A 26977-nucleotide genomic window follows, 5' to 3' on the forward strand; every position below is an offset into this window, starting at 1 on the left:
GCTTAATAAAGTGCCTTTGTAATTGCGCTATAATTCCAAGTAGTGGATTAACAGGAGGAATACATATCCTAGTGTAAATTCAGGGGGGTGGCTGCCATCCTGCATTACCTGTGTGGCCACACCTTTGGCTGTTTAACTGTTCACAACGTGTCTTACGTCAGCGAAGACGTCATTAACGTCTCTATTTCTTTGACAATACAACCAGTGTGACATATGCGTGTAAGGCTTACACACATGCTACTTTTCCTTCCACAGCTGACAAAACAGCAGCTAACACCATTAAAAAATCGTGGAGCTTCCACTGACTCGCTTCCTAGAAATCTCGCACGGACCGCCGATCTCATACGGACATCTAGATTAGTGTTATCACACGTCAACAAGACAACATGTCCCTCTTAATAAGTAGTGTGATAACGCAGTTAGAATGTTAACACAGCAATCGTTTCATACGAGGTCAAAGTTGTCTGTGAGGTTTAATCTTTATATCCCCTGTTCCAGAGATAGTTCTGAATGGAGAAAAGTGTGTAGTACAGGTGTGTGTGTGTGTGTGTGTGTGTGTGTTATCACCGAGATGATCATTTCATAACAGTTATTATTAGCATGAAGGACTTGTTCTCATTAACTTGACCTTTAAATCTAAGGTCACTTCTTGTGGTATGTGGAGAGTTAATCAAAACCTGTCTCTCTCTCTCTGTCTGACTCAACTCTTCTATACTCGTCTATCTGTCTGTCTGTCTGTCTGTCTCTCTCTGTGTCATTTCTCATTGTCTGCCTCTCTCTCTCTCCCTCTCTCTCTCTCTCTTTCCTAATCTCTCTCTCTCTGTGTCATTTCTCATTGTCTGCCTCTCTCTCTCTCCCTCTCTCTCTCTCTCTCTCTTTCCTAATCTCTCTCTCTGTGTCATTTCTCATTGTCTGCCTCTCTCTCTCTCCCTCTCTCTCTCTCTCTTTCCTAATCTCTCTCTCTCTGTCATTTCTCATTGTCTGCCTCTCTCTCTCTCCCTCTCTCTCTCTCTCTTTCCTAATCTCTCTCTCTGTGTCATTTCTCATTGTCTGCCTCTCTCTCTCCCCCTCTCTCTCTCTCTCTCTTTCCTAATCTCTCTCTCTCTCTGTCATTTCTCATTGTCTGCCTCTCTCTCTCTCTCTCTCTCTCTCTCTCTCTCTCTCTTTCCTAATCTCTCTCTCTGTCGCATTTCTCATTGTCTGCCTCTCTCTCTCTCTCTCTCTCTCTCTCTCTCTCTTTCTGCCCATTTCTGTCTTTCTCTCTGTCTATATGTCTTTATTTGTCTATTCTGTCTCTGTCTCTCTCTCAGTGTCTCTGCCGCTCTTTGATCCTGAAAGCCAGCCACATCCTTCTCCCCCCTTCCTTCTCTTTGCCTTGTGCACTGGTGTGTGTCTGTGTGTATATGCATGTGTGTGTGTGTGTGTGTGTGCATGTGTGTGTCTGTGTGCTTTTGAGTCTTTTCTTTTGTTTCTTTTGCCCTCTTGTCTACTCTATACGCTGTGCTGTTTGTTCAACAAGTATGACAAGGGCATTACATTTACAAACACACACACACACACACACACGCTCTCTTTCTGTTGGTCTGAGTGTATGACATATGTTTCTTATGTATGTATGCATGTCTCTCTCACTCTCTCTCTCTCTCTCTCTCTCTCTATCTCTCTCTCTCTTTTCGGGATGTAGCGTTCTTATCTACATTGTTATCATGGGTGCAAACACACACACACACACACACACACTATGAGTGAAAAACCTATTTGACATGTAACTAATGAATGGAAAAAGTTCTACACCCACACAAATTGCTCACACACACACACACACACACACACACAAACACACACACACACACTCACACATGCTCATAAGAATCAGTGCTTTCTCTGATTAATTTTCTAAACCTCAGAGCGGGTGTGTGTGAGTGTGAGTGTGTATTTAAGTTATTCTATTATTTACAGTATACTTGTATGCTGTCTGCATTTCTGCTAAGGGACAAAGAAGAAAACAAAAGCTAATCCTACTGCAAATTACTCTGTGTGTGTGTGTGTGTGTGTGTTTGTATGTGTGTGTGTGTGTTTGATATATCATTAGTTCAGTAGTATGAATGAGGTTAATAATATGTGATCTGACTGTCTTCATAACTAGTGTGAATAATCGGTGATATGAGTGTGTATTCGTGATTAGTGTGGATAGTGTGTGATAGGAATGTGTCACTGTGATTAGTGTAAATGTGATATGGTAGTGTTACTGGAATTAGTTACTGTGCGTATTGTGATTGGTGCAAATAATTAGTGATATAAGTACGTTATCGTGATTAGTTAGTGTTATCGTGGTTAGTGTGAATAATTGGTGATAGAGATAATCAATGTTATCATAATTACTGTATATACTGAGTGATGTGCGTGTTATGGTGATTAGTTACTGTGTTATTGTAAACAGTTACTGTTATTGATATTAGTGTGAATAATAAGTGATGTGTGTGTGTTATTGTGATTAGTTACTGTGTTATTGTGATTAGTGTAAATAATAAGCCATATGTGTGTCACTGGTGTCAGTGACTGTGTCGTTGTGATTCGTGTGAATAATAAGCGATACGTGTGTGTCACTGGTGTCAGTGACTGTGTCATTGTGATTAGTGTGAATAATAAGCGATACGTGTGTGTCTGGTGTTAGTGACTGTGTCGTTGTGATTAGTGTGAATAATAAGTGATACGTGTGTGTCACCGGTGTCAGTGACTGTGTCATTGTGATTAGTGTGAATAATAAGCGATACGTGTGTGTCTGGTGTTAGTGACTGTGTCGTTGTGATTAGTGTGAATAATAAGTGATACGTGTGTGTCACTGGTGTCAGTGACTGTGTCGTTGTGATTAGTGTGAATAATAAGCGATACGTGTGTGTCTGGTGTTAGTGACTGTGTCGTTGTGATTAGTGTGGATAACAAGCAATACGTGTGTGTCACCGGTGTCAGTGACTGTGTCATTGTGATTAGTGTGAATAATAAGTGATACGTGTGTGTCGCTGGTGTCAGTGACTGTGTCGTTGTGATTAGTGTGAATAATAAGCGATACGTGTGTGTCTGGTGTCAGTGACTGTGTCATTGTGATTAGTGTGAATAATAAGCGATACGTGTGTGTCTGGTGTTAGTGACTGTGTCATTGTGATTAGTGTGAATAATAAGCGATACGTGTGTGTCTGGTGTTAGTGACTGTGTCGTTGTGATTAGTGTGAATAATAAGCGATACGTGTGTGTCACTGGTGTCAGTGACTGTGTCATTGTGATTAGTGTGAATAATAAGCGATACGTGTGTGTCACTGGTGTTAGTGACTGTGTCGTTGTGATTAGTATGAATAATAAGTGATACGTCTGTGTTTGGTGTTAGTGACTGTGTCGTTGTGATTAGTGTGACCCTGAGTGTCTCAGCATTAGAGACTGCAGTGTCTGACAGTGTGTTCACTTCTGTTCCCTCCCTATCAGCGGTGTTGAGCTGGAGGTCAGAATTGCTCTGCACTTTCATTTCTCTTTTCCTTTGCTTAGAAGTGGAATATGGAATCGACCGGTTCACATTAGTGAAGGTCTTGTGACATAAAATTCCTCACTCAAAAAAGTCTAAATAAGCGAATAACACTGAAATGTGACAGCAGTGACCTTATACTGCTTTACTGCGTCACTGACTCCTTCACGGCTACAGATGCTTCTCGCTTATCACTACTGAATTCACCACAGAGAATAAGTGTGTCTGCTGTAGGGTGTCTACTTTCAGCTAAATAACTGGGATACAAGACCATGTGTAGAGTTAATTATGAGAGTAAACTAGAATTATGGCCATTTGTTCATAATTCAGTTTGATCTGGATCAAGCTGGTGTATAGGTGTACATGTCCGTGTCTCTGCGTCGTTAACGTTTTTTCACCTGCAGAAAGTCAAAGGTCCTTGTGTCAATCAGTGTCTCAGTTAAGCACATGGTCATAAACTCATTAACTCATCACACGCTGCAGTGTCTATTGCTCTGTCTAAAGTTAATTAGGCTTTACAGCCAGTAAAGCAATAACCAGTACCGACCTCACAATTCCTCATATGATCCGGTAACAGAACCTGAGCAATGTGCACACATTTACAACTCTGTGTGTGTGTGTGTATGAAGCAGAAAGGGGATTAGTGGGGACCTCGATTTCTGAAATAGTTCCTCCTCCATGAATGGATGTTTCATTTCACTCGTTTCTCTCTCTCTCTCTCTCTCTCTTTGTTTGTGTGTATTTTTTGTATATATAAGTGGGGACCAATGTTCCCACAAGGTCAAAACTGTCAGATATTCCTATCCTTGTGGGGACATTTGTTTGGTCCCCACCAGTCAAACTACTTTTTTCCTTTGCTTTTTGGATGACTTCCTCATCAGGAAGTTAGTTCCTGTTATCATTTTTCAGTTTTGACCTTGCGGTCCCCATTAGGCAAACTCTCTTTTTTGTCAATGTGTATGTTTTATTTAAGGCCAAAATTTTAGGTTGTGGTTTCAGAGATTAGATTTTGTTGGAGCGTGACGTTAATTAGCTGCATTAATAATTATGGCAGCTGAAGGTCCTCACAAGTATAGTATGACAGATATGTGTGTGTGTGTGTTCATGTGCAAGTAGGCAGTGATTTATGTAAGTTAATCATCCACCTGCTGCTGCCTTAGGTTTCTCTCTCTGTCTCTCTCCCCCTCTCTCTCTCTCTCTCTCTCTCTCTCTCTCACACACACACACACACACACACAATGATCCCATTTTTGCCTGAGATTCAGGGAAATGGAGGCCGGAAACCAGATTGAAACCTTTCTCTTTCACTCTTTCTCCCTCTTTCTCTCTTTTTTTCACTTCCAGCTGTTCCTACCACCTCTTAACGGAACTGTGACCATAACAGTTTCACTTCCAGAAAATACAGACATATTCGTGTATGCTTACACACACACACACACACACACACACATACACAAACCCTTCACATCCCTCCAGCACACCTCTACTTTGCTCCATACTCCATACATCTGCAGAGTTATAATTCACTCTTGATTTTCCCATCACTGAAACACACACACACAGGCTGAGGGTTTTTTTTTTTTGTATACGACTTTCATTACTAGTCCTTCATTTGAGAGTTAATTATCCGCACAGACATTTTGAATAGCAGGAACGGGAACGATGACTTGCCTATCCATCAGTTGCCTCGTGATTGGCCGGTCCCTTACTCTTCCTGTTTCTGCTTGGCCTTGAGCCAAGATACTGCTTTTGTATCTGTGTGTGTGTGTGGATGAGGAAGTGTGTGTATGAGCTTTGGGTTAGTTCTGCTGACTTGTCTGTTATTCAGTCATCACACTTAGTCACATGCTTTTACAGTGCATCTCTCGGAGCAGACGATGAAACTTGCAGGTACTGATTGTTGTGTCTTTGAGCATGTGTGTGTGTGTGTGTGTGATACATGTGAGTGATTGGAATCTTGTAAACCTGGAAAGATTACTTATTGCTGAACTTTACACTCTTGATTGTTTTTTTATACTGACGTGACCATGAGTGTGACCAAGTGTGTGTGTGTGTGTGTGTGTGTGTGTGTTTTAGTGTGTCTGCGTTTATTCCAGGTTAAGATACGTGTAGGCTGGTACATCAGCCCCCCACGTTTCTATAACCTTGGCACAAATTACTAAGCAACCTAAACCTCCTCACACAGCAGAAACGTCAGCGTCCGGCTCGCTGATAAATCTTAGCAAACACCTTAAATAAGCTTCAAGTGCACTTAATGCTAACCTGCTGAACGGTGCAAATTCTTATCAGTGGCAGAAATCGTTTGACTGTATAATATAATAGGAATTTAGAAAGTTAACCTTTGGACATTTTTCTATTTTCTGCTGCTGTGTCAGGAGAAATGCAGACCAGGGGATTTGGGTATTTAGAGGATTTTTTCCGTTCTGAAGAATGCAGGTCTGTTCGGCTTAGCTGGTGTTATTAGGCGGCTTTAATTTGAGAACAGGATTTAATTTTTTGGGCATGTGTGTGTGTGTGTGTGTGTGTGTGTGTGTAGTTGTAAGAGGTCAAGAGGAGGGGTTTCGTTATATTATAGCTGTGAATCACCAAGCTGTTGATTTATGAAGCTGTTTTACGAGCGTGGAATCAGCAGGAAGTGAAGAATCTGGGGAAGAAAAAAAAAGAAAAAAGTAGTATTACTGTAGTAATAATGAACTGGAGTTCAAAGTTAAAGGAGTAATCAAGAAAATTACCCAATAACGGATAGTAATGTTACCTGGCCAGCTACCATAATCAGCTACTCTGGTTTCACTAGGTTTGCTAGCTAGCATGTTTTTTAAGCCTGATACCCAGATTACACTTTATCCTGAGTGTTAGCTATACACAACAGGAAATTGCTAACAAACATTAAAGTCACAGCTCTGTTTAATCCACAGTTGTTTTCACACTGTAAAGCAATGAAATATTTTCATGCAAAATTTGTCGATCACAATCATTCTGATTCCTTTGAAGCATTTTAAAAGTGAGCTTTCCGTGTTATTAATCAGAGAGAAAAGGAGACTGTTTATTGCTGTTATGATCACAGGAACACATTTCACAGACATTTCACAACATAACGTGTCACTGCTTAATGCATTTAAATCAAAGTTGTTGGCAAATTGTTAGAGAAAAAATCAATTAGGTAGATTTGGGACTAAGATACTAACCAAATGCTTCTCTTTTATCAGACTCCAGCTCTGATTGGAAGATTGTGTCAGAATGACAGCAGAAGACTCCGCCTCTGCCGTCACCATGAGTAACTCTAGCCCCTCCTCCAAATCAAACCCTGCCAACAATCATGCGATCCTACACGGATCCATTCCCGACGGTGTTGCTGGAGCCCCTAACGAAGCGGCCCTGTTGGCTTTGATGGAGCGCACGGGATACAAGATGGTTCAGGAGAACGGACAACGTAAATACGGCCCACCCCCCGGCTGGCAAGGACCGTCCCCTCCACGTGGTTGTGAGATCTTCGTGGGCAAGATCCCGCGTGATGTTTACGAAGACGAATTGGTGCCGGTGTTTGAGTCAGTGGGCAGGATCTACGAGATGCGCCTGATGATGGACTTTGATGGCAAAAACCGTGGCTATGCCTTTGTCATGTACACACAGAAACACGAGGCTAAACGCGCTGTGAGGGAGCTAAACAACTACGAGGTGCGCCCTGGACGATTGTTGGGGGTCTGCTCGAGTGTAGATAACTGCCGTCTGTTTATTGGTGGAATTCCCAAGACCAAGAAGCGAGAGGAGATCCTGGAGGAAGTGTCCAAAGTGACAGAAGGAGTGCTGGATGTGATTGTGTATGCGAGTGCTGCAGACAAAATGAAGAATCGTGGCTTTGCCTTTGTAGAGTATGAGTCCCATCGTGCAGCTGCCATGGCCAGGAGGAAACTCATGCCTGGGCGCATTCAGGTAAGTCACCATGTGTTCAAACTGTCTTAAGAACATCTCTGGAAAAATTAGAATGTTTCTCAAGTCGGTGAAACTAGTTACCATATACTGAAGTGTTTGGGTTTGGTGTCTTCGGGGTCTGGAGGCAGAATGCATTGAAAGCCAGACTTCTACCCAAAGGTTCAGTCCAGTGTGCTTCTATGATTTTAACCATTTCTTGTTTGACTATTTGTACACAGCTCTGGGGTCACCAAATTGCCGTCGACTGGGCAGAACCAGAAATTGATGTCGACGAGGACATCATGGAAACGGTAAAGATCCTGTATGTGCGCAACTTGATGATCGAGACAAGCGAAGAGACCCTCCGCAAGATTTTCAGCCAGTTCAACCCAGGCTGCGTTGAACGAGTGAAGAAGATCCGCGACTATGCCTTTGTGCACTTTACTAGCCGGGACGATGCGGTGGTAGCTATGGACCACCTGAACGGTACAGAAATCGAGGGCTCATGCATTGAGGTGACGTTGGCCAAGCCTGTAGACAAGGAGCAGTACACTCGCTACCAGAAAGCATCCAAGGGAACCGTGACCAGTAGTGAAAGTACTCAGCAAAGTTACGTGTATCAATGTGATCCCTACACCCTTGCCTACTACGGCTATCCTTACAACACTGTCATTGGACCCAACCGAGACTACTTCATCAAAGGTTGGAGGCATTTCTTTGTTCTCTTGTTTCATTCTTAGATTATGGAAAACTGATCCATCAGGTGATCATGAACATTCCGTTGGTTAATCAGTGACATAAATGCCGTACCATTTTAGGACAATCACTATATAACTTGAGTAACTCTTGCCTATTGCTTAATGTCTCAAGTATCATAAGGTTTCAAAGGTTTATGCTGTTACTGAGCTTCCTGTGACTAGCAGTTTGACTCGACCAGCCTACGTTTGCCAGGAAATCACATGAGCAATTATATCAAGTTACCGAAATGACCTTTCCTCTTACATATGTCAGGATTGAAACTGATTTGTGACGACTCCTGCTCATTAGTACTGACTGTAAATCGTCATTATCGGGGTTAAAAATGGTGTAACATGGTCGCATGTTTCAGATGAAGGTATTCCTTTAAGAAAATCTCAAGGCTGGTTGAGTTTCATTTGTTACATGGAGCTAAGTTCCTACAGCTGTGATCCTGAGACGGTATGATAAACCTGAATCTGGTTCTCTCGGGGGATATCGAAAGCATTTCCTGATACTAATCACAAATTTTCGACCCCCATGTTGTTGTTCTTGTTCTTGTGAGATCTTTTGTTTGGTGGGGTTGAGTAAAGAGCTTGATTTCACACCAAAGTGCATTTCCTTAATCTTTGATGCCATACTGGCCATTCTCCACATGAATGAAAATCAAATCTCTCCCCTATCATGTAACATTTTAACACATATTCAGCTACACCTCCTATTCACATCATTCCTCTTCAGTATCTGCTTTATCCTGGTCTTGGATATGGTACTCCCCTAGTATGCTGACAGAACTTTACTAATAATAAGCAAAGGAAAAAATAAAACATAAAATTAAGGCTGTTGAAAAAAGGAGAAGAAAAGCAGACTTTTTTCACATTAGAACAAAACATAATGAGGCATACCACAACGTCTAAGAATAGAACTGATCATATATATATATATATATATATATATATATATATATATATATATATATATATATATATATATATAGATATATATGTGTGTATATGTATATATATATATATATGTATGTATATGTATATATATATATATATATATATATATATATATATATATATATATATATATATATATATATATATATATATATATATATATATATATATATATATGATCAATACACAAAGTATACACAAAGTATAACAGCACCATCATGGGCCGTATGTAAGGTGCATTAATATATATATATATATATATATATATATATATATATATATATATATTAATGCACCTTACATACGGCCCATGATGGTGCTGTTATACTTTGTGTCAGGAACGAAACAGCGCCCTCTATGTGTGTCTGAAGAACGTCCCCTGTCATTTGTATTTCAAGCAGGTACTGTACGAGGCCGTGGCCGTGCTGGAGCCGCTAACAGGGGCCCAGGGCCCCGTGGCTCGTACCTCGGTGGCTATTCCGCCGGGCGAGGCATTTACAGCCGCTACCATGAAGGAAAGACCAAGGTGCCGGAAAAACCATATGAGCTCATGCCCAGTTTGGATCTGGCAGCCGTTAATCCAGTGGGCATTAAGCCTGGCACAAGTCAGTGTGACACTTTAAAGCACACACATACACACACACATGCACACACACACACACACACACACACACAGTCAAACCTGTGACTCTTCTCAGCTCTCTCAATTCCAAAGCACAGGGGCAGGCATTACATTAGATTAGACAAATTTTGGAAATTCATCTAAAAACCAAAAACAACAAACAAAATAAAATAAAAAGCAAAAAATAAACACAAACGTGAGATGGCTCATGGAGCGATCCTGTCTGGATTTGCTGCCCCCTAGTGGAATAGAGTGGAGTAGAGAAACACTAACTCTTAACATTTCTACACGTTTCAGATATTCCTTTTCCTGATCTCTCAAAATAAATTTCGCTCAATCTCTTCTCAAAAAAAAAAAGTATTTGAAGATAATCACTTCAAATCTTCTCGAGTGTTGTGAAATTAGCAGACTTTTCCGGCTCTTTTTTTTTTTGGAGAATTTTGATCCCTCAGAGCTTTTCTTTTCTAACACGTCGGTTAAACCTGCTGATCCTAAATCGAAATTAACCCCAGGAATGAAAAGACTTTTTGTTTGTCGAAACAATGGGGAGGCATGCATGTGTGTGTGTGTGTGTGTGTGTGTGTTAATCTTAAGCCAAGTCACTTGCCATAACTAAGAACAGGTTATGTAGCTCTGAACTATTTTCCTTTCATTTTCCATCTCTCTCTCTCTCTCTCTCTCTCTCTCTGTTTTGTGTGTTTCTTTGTACTTTCGTGTCCTTTTTCTATTATCCTCAACCTACTCTGCATTCCATACCACTGTAAACACCATCACCTTTACATCATCATTTTAATGTATAATAATACACTTATAATGTGGTAGTAAACAGGGGTGGACGCATCCTAATTATAAAAACGAATCATTTCTATTGTTCAAAATTTGATATAACTACAATATAAAATAATTTATATGCACAGTAACGTTACACAACTGTGTCTGAACTATGGACGTCCTTTTCTGTTATGTTGCCTAGCAACCAAAGCAACAGACTATGTATTAAACGGAGGAAGAATTTTATTTGCGAATATTTTTCGGAATAAACCAAGTAACTAACTGAATAGACGATTTGTCTTGCGTTACAGCATCGTTTATTCTTTTTTACATTTATTTTTATTACGGATAAGAATATGCTTATGCCTAATAAAATTTTGTGGTTAAAAGCTATAATTACTCCAACGTCCCGGAGGCTGATAAGGCTAAAACATGGTAGCTAAAAATATATATGAATATTTCACAAGCTAGTTAGCTAGTTATGTGCATTAACTAGCTATACAGCTAATGAACAAATTTTGGACTCTAAGCAAGAAAGTTTCAGGCTCTGAGATTTTTGGTTCGAGTTTCTCTCTATTCGTGGCTTTCTTCAGTCTTTCCACATATACCTTCGGACAAGATCATCTGTCTTCATCGCTAAAAACAAACAAACAACAACAACAACAAAATAAAAGCTAGTGTAAGCTCAGATGATTGCAGTAAAAAATCTGATTCTTTTGGGTGTCCAAGCTACTGATCCTGATCTGTCCACCCCTGATATTACAGTGGTCTTATACAGTATACAATTCTGTTTATAAAGTCGTGTCTTATAAAGGTGTGTGTGTGTATATATGCAGTGACTCTGCCAGCCCTCGGTGCACAGTACCCTGCTGTGTTCTCTGCTGCACCCGCTGCTACTAAACTGGTGGAGGAAGGAAAAATTCACCCAATGGAGCATTTGATCAACCCCCTCACCCTCCAGCACGATCACTCTGCTGCTCCCTCGAATGCTGCCGTCATTCCTGCCGTCTCGACACCTCCGCCCTTTCAGGTACAGCACTAACACATTATCACGACTCTGATTGTAATGTTTACTAAAGCTGGACCAACAGCGAGATATTCGGCCGGTGCTAAAATGGCTGAATCTAGAACAAAAAGGTGGAGCGACTGAAGTGGGGTTTATTTCTTCTTTAAAAAGGTGTGGTCATCAATAATAATTAACTGGAGGTACGTGTGAGCATGACGTCCCATGACACATTGAGTCACAGGCTTAAGTTACACAGTTACAAAAATGGCCACACCTTAAGATATAGGTTTTTTTTATTAAATAAACACCTCACCAGCTCCATACCTGTTGTATCACGTCTTTAACACGCACACACACTTCTGTCATCAGGTGGATTTTCTCGCCATGTGAAAGTATTTCTTGTGTGTCCATACAAGTATTTCCTGTATTTATCCATCAGATAAAACTAACATTGCGGTCGTTTTCCTCGGTCAAAACCAGATCAGCTGGATATCCCTTGCTGTAATTGTGCAGTGATCCGACCATGAGGGTGATGTACGTTAAAGTCATTGACCTGTTATTGTATGTGTAAGCATAAAGGCTTACTGAAGCAACAGCAAGGAGGACTGTTGACATGCATCATTAAGATCCTGTGGAAAATTTTTCCATGCCGAGCTTCTCAAACAGCAGATATTCATACAAAATGCATTGCTACTAGGAATTAATACAAACCAGAACAACCAGCAGGAGCAGCTTTCTTATTCTTTTGGGTGTTTTTTTTGTGCTGTATTTATATAGAGAGCTATGTAGATGATCAATGGAATAACAGGTTTGGGTAAAGAATAAGACTCTAAGTGATTTTTTTTATTTCTGTGCTCATATATTAACCTTTTTCACTACAACTACAACAACAACAGGGGAGTGCAGTTGTAGTAAAGCGATCAGTGTTCATACTTATGGTGTAAGTGATTCCTTTCTTAATTCCGTTTCTTCCCTGCTCTTTCTCTCTCAGGGACGTCCCATCACTCCTGTCTACGCCGTGGCCCACAATGTCCAGCGGATCCCTGCTGCCGCCGCGGCTGCCGGTCTGTACGGTGCGAGCTACGTGCCCATCGCTGCTCACGCCAACACAGCCACCCTGGCGGCGCTGCAGAAGAACGCAGCCGTGGCAGCTGCTGCGTACGGAGGTTATGCTGGCTACATGCCCCAAACTTTCCCCGCTGCCACCTTCCAAGTGCCTATCCACGACGTGTACCAGACCTACTGAGACGCTCCATGCCTTTTACTTTTACGAGACACAGTGCAACATCTATGAAGGCTATTGACTGATCTGAGAATAAATGACTTATTATGTAATATTTAATCTACTGACCAAACCCCCCCTCAAAAAAACATTAAGTGCATATCTATGAAACGCTAATAATGCCTCATAAAGCTCTAATAATGTTCTATGAATAATTTCCTGACAACTTGATAACCCTAATAAACAGATTTTTTTTCATTATTAAAACATTACTAAGGTAAGATATCCTCAGTGGCTGCGTCCCAAATGACATACTACACACATGCACTTACGCTATGCACTATGTGCTCTACACTGTAGTGTATGTATGTTAGTAAGGCTGTAACGTCTCAAATGGAACTGGAAGTATAGGCCTTTTCTCAGTCGATGGCAAATAACACATCATACAACGCCGCTTGAGTAGCTTTAGAATATTACTGTAAGACCTTTGTAAGACGTCTCATCCACCGGAGTGTCATCGGCCATCTTGAAATGTATTTTCATTTCTCATCCAGCATCAGTGCCTGGTAGCCCTGCTTCTTTTTTATTCTACATTTCCGTTGAATACGTTGCATCATCTAGGTTCCCGAAGTGCACTTCTTCTTTTTTTCCTTCTTGGAATTTTCAGTGTGAACACACTACTCACGCTATTTATGGCACGGAATAGTGCATAAGTATGTGATTTGGGACGCGTCTACTTAGCGTTTCAGCTAAAGTCATTCTTCCATGATGTAGCAGATGATTTTATTTTTGCATTGGAACAGCAAATTACTTCTATATTAAATATCAGAACAGATCCAGAGACAAATACATTTCCAAATGCTGATATTTGCAATTTCTGGGTTCTTCCTTGAACCTTACAAAAACATTGCAGTAGGTGGATTGGCTAAGGTAAATTGCCCTTAGGTATTTGAGTGGTTAATTTGTGTGTGTGTGTGTGTGTGTGTGTTTTGATAGACTCCGGATCTGCCGCGGCCAATGCGGTTACTGAAGATTCACGTTATTAGAGCGTTACGATGCATTGTTGGCGTTTTTTACTGTACAAAACAAACTTTGTGGAAAAGTGTTCCCAGATCCGTCTCCCATTGGACTGTTGTGTATTTAAAGACTAGTAAAGATCGTGTATCTCAGATGCATGAGATCTTGAGATCTTCCAGACCTGCTGACGTCGATTAGGAAATGCACCGACCCTGACTCACTTCACACTGACTGTAGAACTACTGAACTTAATCTTTTACACACTCAGTCAAGTACAAGACGCCTGATTCTGAATCTCCATGGACCAGCAACTAACTGACATGGAAAGCACCAGTTGTGGCCTGCTGATATCAGTGTGTTTGTGTGTGTGTGTGTGTGCTACTTGTTTTCCGAAAGGAAACCTCAATCCTTATTTCATGTCTACTGATGCAGTCTCATCTCAAGCTCAATGTCCTGCCTACTTGGACTAGAGTCACCTGTCAATCAGAGATGCAAAGGGTTTGACAAAAATGTCCATCTCTTTTTTTTTTTCTTTCTTTCTTTTTCTCCAGACTAAGTGCCTTAAGTGCTAATGCATCACATTATAAGACATGACTCTGATGTTTGGTCTGAAAAAAAAGTGTTTTATTTTATTTTATTTTTTTTGCACTAATTAATCCAGACTGATTCTGATTCTGTGTGCCTTAAGCACAAAGTGCTAGGATGTAGCTTGTTCACCCATCCAAAATGCAGGATAAAAGGAAAACCTGTACACAAGAGAAGCATTATATTGCTGCGAGAGTCCCTTAACGCAAAGAATTTAAGATCTCCAAAGCACTTAAGTCAGCAGAACTACATCATTAAACCTTACCGTCCTTGTTAAATGCTACTGTACCGAACTTTTTACACTCCAGAACCTTCCGAAACCTTCGTCCTGATTCTGTAGCCGTGAAGAATACAGAAGGATGAATTTCTGTTATTTCTGTTTCCTTACCTGAAATATTTACTTTAATAAATTCCTGGAAAAAAGAAAAAAGAAGAAAAAAATATTAAAATAGACAAACATAAGGAAACAAAAAAAAACTCACGTAAAACTGCTGAGCAGAGACCTAAGTGACCACTGAAGGATCATTTTATGGACATGTTTTGATGTTTGGACACACAAACGGGATTCCAGGTGTGTTTTTATTTTAATTTGTTTTATATTTTTTAATTTTTTTTTTTTTTTTGAAGATGTTTCATATTCTAACCACTAGGTCGCCTGAGTAAAAAATAATAATAATAATAATAATATCTGACTAATACTTTTTAAATCGTTTCGTTTTGATATTTTATTATTATATTTTCCTTTCTTTCCTTTTTTTTGTTGTTTGGGTTCACATTTTAGTTCACTGTCGTTTTGAAGGTTTTCGGATTTCAGACGTTTTTATTTGATGTGTTTTGAGAATTTGAGAACTGTTCGTTTTATGAAACCTGAAGTCGGAGACAAAGCCAAAATAATAACAGTCAAAATAAAATAAAAAAATGACCCAAAACACGGGAACAGAGACGATAGCTAGCCGCCGTGTTTAAGCACACATACACTCCGTAACCTTAATATATTATGTTCAAACTCGGCAATACCTCCTTATATACAAGTATTTTGTCTTTTAGTCCATGTAAAGATCTAAAACGGCCTTTATTTAGGACCGACTTGCTATATTGGATTTGCAGGGTGGGGTTTTTTTTTTTGTAAAATGCATAATTGAGACTGAAGGTGTGCTTTTTTAAAAATATATAACTGTCCAGATCAAGCAGGCCACACTTGTTAGAGCTAAATATGCAAGACTTCTGGTTTGAAAGAAAGATTTATTACTCTTTACTACAAGGCTGCTGGAGGTTATTTTATTAGTTTATTTTTAATAAGGTGTGGCTATGAAGTAAGCTTATTATCTATTTCCTGGACACTTTACTCGTGGTACAGGAGCCTGAGCATGGTGGTGAATAATTATATTACAATTTTTTCCTTCAATCTGGCCTTCAAAGACAGAACTTGCGTACTTAAGTTGCCACTAAATATATCGTCTCATGGCCCTTCTTAGAGAAAAAGAAATAATATTAACCACCATGTCGTGTCAGAGGCTTTGTAGATTTCCCCGTCCATGTTGCCGACATGTTCACTTGAATCAGTGCCCAGTTTAGCTGAATTATTAGTGTAGGATATTCTTTTAATATTTCCTAAAATGAACAAACACATACAAGGGCTTTTCTTCTTTTTGTACATTTTGTATTACATTTTTTTGTTTCATAAATATTATAGAACAACATACTGTTTCAGTCAAAATCCTCAAAAATGGAATAAATGGGGCTAGAAAAATCCTTGACACTGGAATGAGTGGAGATGTGGTAGCTGAGGGGTTAAGGTGTTGGACGTCTAGTCAGAAGGTTGTGATTTTGAAACCCATGTTCACTAAGCTGCCACGGCTAGACCCCTGAGCAAGGCCCTTAACCCTCAGTTGTGTAAAAGATTTGATAGGGGCATCTGCCAAATGCTGTAAAATACCATGTCTTACTCCAGAATAGCTTTGGCAGGGTACTTCTAGCATCACCCTGTATTTGTATTTGGCTCCATCAGTCTATCCAGTCACAATACTACCACCACCATGCTTCACTTGATAGCAAGCAAAGCATCCTTATTTTGTCTGTAAAGATTTGTAAAAACCCAAGCACTAGAACTCAGTTCAAGTGCTTATACACTCCATGAGCCAAAAGGGAATCAAGATTCCAGCAACCAAGCGGACAAGTCTGAAGTCCAGCAGTACCAAGTGTTGCTCAGATCCAGCTTACGGCTAGTTCTGGAATGAGCGTAAGAAAGTCTTAATGATTACAGCAGCAGTGTTTTAACAAGACATCTCGAAATATTAAAAGTGTTTTTCCAGTGAAGTTCTGGTGGTTTTTGGCTCTACCCCAAGTGTATGGGATACACCCTAAGATAATGAATGTTAAAAATTTATCCTCTTGTTTTATCAGGAAATGAAGGTACGAGTATACGTGTGGTGGTTGTATGTGTGGAGACATTTTCGCTCAACAGATTCGACCAAAATTGATTGGACTATTTCGGTAGCTTTGGCAGTTAACGATTCCCTGTTGATGGGAAAAATCTGCTGCGACACAGGGCCACCACCACCATGTTTCACTGATGCAATACAAAAAGTACAAGTCATCAGTTCAGAGATCCTTGTTCTACGTCTTAGCTTAGCCTCTTCGGTGAGGTATCAGTGCCTTAATTAATAATTAGATCATGAAGTGTCCGCGAACATCGAGACCTTGTCTATTTATAACAACCGTGTTATATCATTAACACACATAACATCACACCTCTCTCTCTCTCTCTCTCTCTCTCTCTTTATCATATTAACGGTGAAGGATTTCCTTGTGTCTATTATGTTTTTTGATGTTTGGCTGTTTTTATTTTCCTTTTAGCTTATTGTTGTTATTATTATTATGATGACAGATTGTGTTTTATTGAGTGTAACTAATGTGTTAAGACACATTAGTGTTGAGTCACACTGGCGATGCAACAATCCCTGCACAGACACACACACACACACACATTAACCTTAACCTCTGGACTTGATGAAGTTCCCCTGTGTGTCTGTGTGTGTGTCTGTGTGCTTGTCTGTGTGCATGAGTGTGTGTGTGTGTGTGTGTGTGTTGTGTGTGTATAGATGTAAGATCATGAACGCCCTTTTGTACGTTTGTGTGTTTCCCCTTTCCACATGCGTCTTTTTGCCTTTACTAGAATCTTTTATTATGACCGAAAACCATCAGGATATATTTAATATATACAATGCATTGTTGTTTTGTGTATGAAGTAAGAAGAAATCCTATAATATATTTCAAGTGAATGTTTTTCTCTTCCTTTATATGCGCCTTTTTATTTTTACTTCTTCTTCCTCCTTTTTTTTCCTTTTTTTTTTTTGAAGCTGTTAAATGTTTTGCCAAAGTGTTCTGTAGTACTAAAAAAAAAAATAAGAAAAAAAAAAATATTTTTATGTTATTTCGTTGGGTTTTTTTTTTTTGCTATTATGTTAGATACAGCTGGCCAGTTTTAACTAAACGTGGACCCGAAGGTGTCGCACGTTCAAGTTGCTTTGTATCGCGATCATTTCATTAACACTAAGTAGTTTTTTAAGAAACTTATTTGTTGTTGTTGTTGTTGCTAAACGAAACGAACAAGACATCAAAGGTTGAAGAGATTGTCTTCAGAGATCCCTTTATGGAGCTGTTTTCTATCACGCTATATTTGTAATAGGCTTGGCATTATTGTAGGCTATTTATAGTGGTTCATTAGTTTGAATAAAGCATTTTCAAAAAGAGATACGAGTTCGGTAATGTTATTTCTTGACCATATATCGTCTCTTGCTTTCTGGTCTTCTGGGATATGTCTCGAGCAGCTTTGCACATCTGGATCCTGTTTTGTTTAGTCCATTCAGCTCTGTGTGATTGGATGGAGAACAATGGTGAACATCTGGGTTTTGATTGATGTGATTCCCACACAATGTACTTTGCGAAGGATCGTTGATGCTTAGCTAAACCTCTGACTCTACTACTACCTTCCATCCATCTCACTGTTAGCCTCACACTCACCACTTTGCCAATACCTGCTGATATAAAAGCGTCTCTGCAACACAATGCCTCCACCACCATGTTTCATTCCATGTAAAAAAAAATAGCTTTAAAAAATGTACAGTTCTGAAGTCCTAAGAGATGAAAACCTTCTTCTATATCTCAGTCTCCAGCTTGCTTTATAGCCAAATCCAAACGGGATTTGATTTGGCTCACCACATCAGCTTTATAGAGTGTCTGGGTGATATTTGTACTCTGAACATTTGAGCTATGGATTTCTCCAGCCTCTTGATTGCTTCAGTGACTAATCTTGGGAAGCTGGGGACAGCCTGTGACCCAGGAGACAGATGTGGCCACTTGGGGACTTTCACAGCGTCATAGATCTGCCATTACAACTGTGACAGCAAGGAATTAGTGTCTATAATGAACTCAGAAACTACACTGACCTAAAATAGCTCCTCATGGGCCATTGATTGCTGTTATAGAAAGGACATTAATTAGTTACAGTTACATTATTTACTGTCCAGTGTCCCAAATGAGGATGAGGTTCCCTTCTGAGCCTGGTCCCTCTCAAGGTTTCTTCCTCACATCAACTCAGGGAGTTTTTCCTTGCCACCATCACCACAGGCTTCTCATTAGGGGTAAAATAGAGGTAAAATAGTTTAATAATTTAATTGAATAATTTATTTTTTAATTTTATTTCCTCTCCTCTCTCTGTTTCTCTTCGTTTCTAAAGCTGCTTTGAGACTATGTCCATTGTAAAAGGCGCTATACAAATAAATTGAATTGAATTGGATTGAATTAATCCCCTCCTTAAAAAGAGTCTTTGACACTCTTCTGGAATTTTGTCCCAGATTTATGGTCTCTAACAAACTTAGGGTCTTCCAGAAGCTTTATCTATACTAAGGTCATATGACAATTCAAACAATCTCAAATATTTGGTGGGACAATAGTTTTGTTTTGTTTTTTTTTGCTTTTTTGACGCAAAGCAATTAAATGGCTGTTAAGATGCCTATAAAATAGTGGGTGGAGTTTGTTCAAGACCGTATTCAAACACAACTCATCTCCCTGCTGAAAAATCCAGTTTGCACAGATATGCTATCTACCAGTTGCCAAAACATAGGCAGAACTGGTGTAATGACATTTATAGATAGGTGTAATGTCCCACCCACCAGCCAACAACCAATCACGTGCATCCTCTGAGACATGAGACGCCAACCAATCACAATCTGCCCTCTTCCGCATACACAAGGAAAAAGTCCCTGAGTTGATGTGAGGAAGAAACCTTGAGAGGAACCAGGCTCAGAAGGGAACCTCATCCTCATCTGGGTGACACTGGACAGTAAATAATGTAACTGTAACTGATTACTGTCCTTTCTACAACAGCAATCAATGGTCCATGAGGAACTATTAGGTCAGGGTAGTTTCTGAGTTCATTATAGACACTAATTCCTTGCTGTAACAAGCTGACTGATGTAATGACAGATCTGTGACGGTGTGAAAGTCCCCAAGTGGCTCTGTCCATGGCTGTCTCCTGGGTCACAGGCTGTCCCCACAGATCCATCCACAGCGTCAGTGATATCAGTGAAATAATGCCCCGCCCACCCAAAAAGCAGGGCAAATTTTCTTCTCTTGGCTCCAAGACTCCCAATTTCCCAGGAATAAGGTTGGGAATTATGTGTAATTATTTAATTTAATTGTATGTAATTATAGGTAACACTAAAAGTCACTGTACAGAGTAATACCACAGTTTTCACTATAATTTATGTTAATTGCTCATCTTTTATTTGCACTCGCTAAGCTCTATGATGTTATTTATCCATACAGCCAGCAGATGTCGCCAAATTCTTCTCCATCTCTTTTATTTGGCTTTAAAAATGTTATTTTATGTAATAAAATAGTTGGTAGGCAATAAATAAATAAATAAATAAATAAATAAATAAATAAAGCTTTAATACAATTATATTTTATTAAATAGTTTGTTTTCTCAGAATAACATTCAAATAAAAACAGAAAGAACTTCCTGTTTAACAAAGGATAAAAAAGGGAAGACTGACTCTTTTGAACCTTTTTCTTAAAGTGATAATCTAATATATATATATATATATATATATATATATATAAATATATATATATATATATATATATATATATATATATATATATATATATATATATATATATATAAATAAAAAAGATGTTAATAGATATCAAGGGTAGAATAACTGATATGTCTTTATATTGTTTGAACAAACAAACAAAGAAATAAACCAAGAAATAACCGAAATTTCATCAAAGTAGATTGAATTAAAAATAGATTTCAATATCTATTAAAATAAAATATTATTTAATTGGACTACACAAAAATATACTTTTCCAGTGAAGATTTAAGCTATTTTTTTTTAAACAACAAACATCTATTTATTTATTATTTTCCTCTACGTTTTATTTTGCCAGTAGCAGCATTTCAGTGCATTTCAGATTTTTAAAGGAAAGCCAATGATAAAAACAACAATAAACTTGACATAACTACATAAGCTAAGATATTTTAATACATAAAGTGCAATAGACAGTTTTTATAAATAAAATACATACCTAGTCCTGCGTGTTACAGGGAAGAAATCACCAGGTTGTTACAGAAAAATGTAAAAATTAACGAGTTATTTCACCACCCAAAAACTGTCCACTAGGTGTCGCCAAACAACTCCCTAAAAACACATTATATGCTTTGCACATCATTTTCTTCTCATCAAACAGTAATATTTTTTTTTTTAAATTTTTAAAAAATTACTCTAATATTTGCCTTTCTTGTGTCATGTGAATAAAAATTAAGAAGGTTTTGTTAAAAGTGTCATTTCAAACAGGTAGTCGTATGTCAGAGACACGACTTCTGCATCCATCCTCAGGCTGCATACTGAAACTTGGGATCGTCTTCGGAGTAGTGACGGAAATGTTCGCTAAGCAGCGGCTCCAGACCTTCACGCGAACCATACATTCTGACAAAACAGGGCATGACTCCACCTACCACCAGCACCACCAGCACCACAGCCACTATAACAACGGTAATGATCTCAGAGGTGGTATACGGCCGGTCTGAAGAGGAAAAACATCAGTTTTAATTCACACAGTTTCAGTTCACAGAGCAAAAACTGTACTTCACGACATCAATATTTTAGCACACATACACTAAATTGCCAAAAGTTTTGGGACATTTGCCTTTACTTGCACACAAACTTTAATGACATTCCATTTTTAATCTGTAGGGTTTAATATGGAATTGCAGCTATAACAGCTTCAACTCTTCTGGGAAGGCTTTTCACAAGATTTAGGAGTGTGTTTATGGAGATTTTTGACCATTCCTCTAGAAGTGCATGCGTGGGGTCAGAGACTGATGTTGGATGAGAAGGCCTGGCGGTCAATCTCCACTCGAATTCATCCCAAAGATGTTCTATCGGGTTGACGTGCAGGCCAGTCAAGTTCCTCCACACCAAACTCATTCATCCATGTCTTTACGGACCTTGCTTTGTGCACTGGTGTGCAGTCATGTTGGAACAGGAAGGGGTCATCCCCAAAACTGTTCCCACAAAGTTGGGAGCATGGAATTGTATGCTGAAACATTAAGAGTTACTTTCACTGGAACTAAGGGGCCAAGTCCAACCCCTGAAAAACAACCCGAGTTGACTAGAATATTTAGTATTGAGGAAATTATTGCACAGGTGGCAACCTATCACGGTACCACACTTGAATTCACTAAGTTCCTGAGAGCGACCCATTCTTTCACAAATGTTTGTAGAAGCATTCTACATGGCTAGGTGCTTTATTTTATACACCTGTGGCCATGGAAGTGATTGGAACACCTAAATTCAATGATTTGGAGGGGTGTCCCAAAACTTTTGGCAATATAGTCTAGTAAACTTTCTGAACATGTTGCCAATATTATATTTATATGGTGTAACTATTTCTGTCAAGTGTACTGCCTGAGCAGGCGGTACACTAAGGATGATGGAATTCAGGCTTTGTACTGTGAGCTTCATATCAACCTGCTCACCCTTATGAACGTGTGATGTAAGTTCTGTGGTTATTTTTAGTCAATCATAAGAAAGAAAAGCAGGTTACAATGTAATGGAGTGTCACTCACTTGGCCATTGGATCTCATAGGTGTATCCGAGAGTGTCCGGTGCCGAGACGAACATTTCCCCATTTGTGACCGGTGGCCAGAAAGGAACCATGTTGAAACGCCAGTTGTGACCAATAGGAGCATTTTCTTTGGGGTAAAACACTGTGCCTGAAACACACACAGGATGTGGGGGGGATTTGGCAGGTGCCCTTATCCAGAGGGACATACAAAAGTGTTTTAAAGTCTCTGTAAATGAACGCATCACTAGGTCTTAAGGTACCATCAGTCTAAAAGTCTGTTAGGAGGAAATACAGCAGGAAGAGCGCACAGACTATTTTTTTTTAAAAATACAACAAGTGCTAGTTTAAGTATTTCAGGAAGAGGTAGATCTTTACCCTTTTTTTGAAGGCAGCTAGTGACTGACATCCAGGGGAAGCTCAGAGAGATGATGGGAACAGTGCTAGGTGATCTGAGAAAGCATGGTGCAGTGCAGCGAGTGAAAAGAATTTTGAGGTTCTGATCTGTTTTTGGCTTGGTAGGCAATCATCAGGTTTGTTGTTTGTTATTTGTTCTGTTTTTGCTGCTGGCCAAATGTTTAGTTTAAGAGCCCATATGCACTCAAGTAGCCAAACAAACATGTGTGTGTGTGTGGTGTGTGTGTGTGTGTGTGTGTACCAGGGTGGTGTCTGCGTAGCCACTCAACAAAGATGGCATCAGTAAACGAGTGCAGCAGGACAAAGATGGGGTCGTTTGGGGACACATGAGTCTGACCGCCGGTACCATTCAGGAATAAATGAGCCAAATTGTGTAGACTGCGCACCAGTGGGTCATAGATTCCCCGGGGAGTGCTGTAACCTAACAACACACACACATACACACACACAAACACAAAAACACACACACACAAACACACACAAACCCACACAAACCCAGAGAAAAAGTCTATAGGATGCATCACTATTTGTTTACATGCTTCCAAATAGCAAGTTAAGGACTGTGAGAGTGTGCAAGTGTTTGTGCGTGTGTGTGTGTGTGTGTGTGTGTTTTATTATTAATACTATTTTTGACAGATTCAATATGGAATCTTCTGATTCTGTGCATATTACCTTCAACAGTATTCCTAAAGCTCCAGGCGGAGGTAGAGTAATATGGAGGCGTATCATAATTCTTGAGCTCCAAGCAGTCGATTACATCTTGATTTTCTGGTAGCTTCTGCACCATTGGCCGAGCCACATTGCCACCAGGATTCCGTCTGATTGGACTACCTTCTGTACCTACAAACACACACACACACACACAATCTAGAAAAAATAATATGTATAGCAGAAGATACAGATATTGTATTCTATGCCATATTTTTCATATGGAACAGTTTGAGATATGGAGACCTCTACTGGCTACAAGGTTGGAATGAACATGAAGGGAACTGCGAATTCAAATATCTGTAACGTCCAGTGAATTATAAAATCAGTTGCTAAAGCTTTGCTTCTACATTAAGCATTTTAAAATATTTTGTAATTGATTTTTGATCCCATGCAACATTTTCTTGCCAGCCAGCCCTAGGCACCTACTAGTAAAAAATTAATGGCTGTTGCAATGTCTATTACAAATAGATGGCAGATGGAGATCATTTTGGGCCACAAAAATGTCCTGAAACAAGGATTTACCAAACATTCAGTGGATAGCAATGTGGGATGGCAACGTCCTCCCCCCCTGCCAATGTTTTCTTGGACAAATGGAGTATTTGCATGTTTCTTAGCTGTGTACACATAGTCAAGTTGTGACTCCATGTGGGTAGCCTAGAAGAAGGTCCCTGCTACATCAAGCTCATCCTTTTCTCACCTTGTTGAAGAGGATCCCTAATGGTTCATGCTCATTTTGATTGTCCATGGCTAGTTTAGATTTTTGTGTATTTGTGTGTGTACACTATATTGCCAAATGTTTTGGGACATCCCTTAGTTCCAGTGAAAGGCACTCTTAATGCTTCAGCATACCGAGACATTTTTGTGGGACAACTTTGTGGGAACAGTTTGGGACACTACTTGTTCCAACATGACTGTTCATCAGCGCACAAAGCAAGGTCCATATAGACATGGATGAGTGAGTTTGGTGTGGAGGAACTTGACTGGCCTCCACAGAGTCCTGACCTCAACCTCAAAGGTGATAGAACACCTTTGGGATGAATTAGAGCGGAGACTGTGAGCCATTCCAAAACTGGGATGTCTGCCTTTACATGCACATGAATGTAATATGGAGTTGTCCTGCCCTTTGCAGCTATAACAGCTTCGACTCTTCTGGGAAGGCTTTCCACAAGGTTTAGGAGTGTGTTTATGGGAATTTCTGACTGTTTCTCTAGATGCGCATTTATGAGATCAGGCACTGATGTTGGATGAGAAGACCTGACTCACAGTCTCCAATTGTCCAAAATGTCTTGGTATGCTGAAGCATTAAGAGTTCCTTTTAATGAAACTAAGGGGCCAAGCCCAACCCTTAAAAACAACAACTGAATTCAATGATTTGGAGGGGTGTCCCAAAACTTTTGGCAACGTAGTGTATCTTAGTAGGACAAAGAATCTTAACTAATATAGATGATATAGATAGATATACCAGTATATTATGAGCCCGCACATAGCCAGGGTTTTGTGTATGCTACGTCTGCATTCGTTTTCACAAATATTTGATGTGTGTTTGAGCGTGTGAGTTTCTCACTGTTACAGATGGTCCCTTGCTTCTCGTACTCCTCCACATCCTCACATATCACTCTCCACTGAGAGAACACAGAGTTAGAGCTGATGCTGTTCATGTCAAAGCTGCTCCTGGCTCCAAGCAGGTCGTCTGTGCAGATATCACACTCGTTTCCTCCGATCGCAAAGTTCCAGTACGGTAGGGCAAACGTCGGGTTCCTGAGCATGTCCTAAACGCAAACATGTAGAGCGACTAATATTTTCAGCATCAATTTTCAGCGCAGTTTTACATGTCAGTACAGCACAAATACACGAGCAATACACAGGTTCACACAGCTTTCCAGTCAACCAATCATGTGGGAGCAAGAGCTTCAGTTTATAAGGGAAACAATGTGATCTAAGTGACTTTAACTGCAGCATGGATGTTGGTGCCAGTCAGGTTGGTTTGAGTATTTCAGAAACTTTTATTTCTACACAGAGTGGTCCAAAACACAAAAAATATCCAGTTCTGTGAGTGGTGATGCCTTCTTGATGAGGTGAGGAGAATGGCCAGGCCGGTTTGAGCAGTTGGAACTAACCAAATAAATGCACTTTACTGTGTTGATGAGCAGAGAAGCATCCCAGAATTCTTGCTGTTCTGTTATCCATTTTCTCTAGTGCTTATACTACACAAGGTCGCAGGGAAGCGGTAGTCTATCCCAGGGGACTCAGGGGACAAGGCGGGAGACACTAATACACATAATACACAACCCTGACAATTTAGAGACGCCAATCGGACTATAGTTCATGTCTTTGGACTGGGGGAGGAAACCGGAGGAAATCCTCGAAGCACAGGAAGACCATGCCAAGACCCCTGCACATGCAAGGGAGGGGCAGGGGCAGGAATTGAACCCCTAATCATGGAGTTACAAGGCAAATATGCCATTTCTACTGTTATATACATATGCATAATCAAAGGTTTCAACCAGCTTTAAAATACTAAAAAAATCTCTTATCCTTCTCCTTTGTTTATCAATTTTGATTCATTTTAGGCTAAATATTAACGACTAACGATCTCTTTAAAGGCTTGGATGTGTATCAGCAAATTTCAGGGTAGCTAGTAGCTAGTATCTAGTAGAATGTAGGTTAAATATTTATAGTAGTGCGTGATTTTCTGAAAAAAATGTTCCTGATCTTTTTATGAAAACAGTATGATTCCAGAGTATCTTGATCCATGTATAATAGCCAGCTTGTACTTCCTGTTACGTTTTTATTTCCAATTTAGGGCTATTTTAAATTTCATATAGATGTGTGTGTGTGTGTTTGTGTGTGTGTGTTACCTCACCTGTATATCACTCTCTAGTTGCAGCAGGTGAAAACGGTGCCATGTAAGGAATCCCGGACCTTCGTGAGAGAAGTCCACGCCCCCGAAGCTCTGCTGTCCCGGTCCCATGTACGTCTTCCCGACGGAATAGTAATGAGTCCAGACGAAAAAGTTGTAGATGGTGATGTTTTCACACTGGACACTGTTTCCATCCGGGCCAAAGAGCTCCTCATACCGTCGTGTACAGATAACCAGATCAGGATGCACCGTTCTTTTAGCTTGATCCAGAGTGTTGACAAAAGCCCGCTTTTCTTCTGGAGACATGTGCAGGATGTTTCGACGCACTGGATTTCCAACAAGATGATAAACATGGGGGTAAATATACAGGAATAGATTATTGTGTATTACACAGTGGTGCTGAATTTTTGATTGTTCTTGCTTAATAATGCAAAGTTTTTCAAACTTTCAGATTATTGTGTGTGTGTGTGTGTGTATGATTCTCACCCACAGTGATTCTCTGATCACAGT

At 39.8% G+C, this 26977-nt stretch overlaps 2 protein-coding genes across 7 annotated transcripts in view; one reads left to right on the plus strand and one right to left on the minus strand.

The window, feature by feature from the left end:
• Positions 1–18095, plus strand: part of rbm47 (RNA binding motif protein 47) — a 36814-nt gene extending 18719 nt beyond the window's left edge. For 3 of the 6 annotated variants that reach the window (XM_058384487.1, XM_058384488.1, XM_058384490.1), the window contains exons 2-6: positions 6721–7444; positions 7663–8125; positions 9519–9725; positions 11350–11543; positions 12511–18095. In XM_058384487.1, the coding sequence (XP_058240470.1) occupies positions 6752–7444; positions 7663–8125; positions 9519–9725; positions 11350–11543; positions 12511–12765 (1812 nt within the window). In that variant the 5' untranslated portion in view covers positions 6721–6751 and the 3' untranslated portion in view covers positions 12766–18095. Of the gene's footprint in view, positions 1–5255; positions 5405–6720; positions 7445–7662; positions 8126–9518; positions 9726–11349; positions 11544–12510 lie in introns of those variants that run through there. The other 3 variants (XM_058384489.1, XM_058384492.1, XM_058384493.1) reach the window with 3 other exon arrangements.
• A 2615-nt stretch (positions 18096–20710) lies between these two features.
• The window catches only part of tyrp1b (tyrosinase-related protein 1b), a 7315-nt gene continuing 1048 nt past the window's right edge, over positions 20711–26977 (minus strand). Inside the window, exons 2-8 of the mRNA XM_058384494.1 lie at positions 26954–26977; positions 26471–26793; positions 25172–25376; positions 23569–23736; positions 23138–23317; positions 22484–22630; positions 20711–21438 (exon numbers count right to left, since the gene is read on the minus strand). The exon at positions 26954–26977 is cut by the window's right edge and continues 341 nt beyond it. Coding sequence (XP_058240477.1) covers positions 21248–21438; positions 22484–22630; positions 23138–23317; positions 23569–23736; positions 25172–25376; positions 26471–26793; positions 26954–26977 — 1238 coding nt within the window. The 3' untranslated portion in view covers positions 20711–21247. The remainder of the gene's footprint in view (positions 21439–22483; positions 22631–23137; positions 23318–23568; positions 23737–25171; positions 25377–26470; positions 26794–26953) is intronic.

This window comes from Hemibagrus wyckioides, linkage group LG29 (assembly GCF_019097595.1).
Source record: "Hemibagrus wyckioides isolate EC202008001 linkage group LG29, SWU_Hwy_1.0, whole genome shotgun sequence".
In the NCBI taxonomy this organism is placed as follows: Eukaryota; Metazoa; Chordata; class Actinopteri; order Siluriformes; family Bagridae; genus Hemibagrus; species Hemibagrus wyckioides.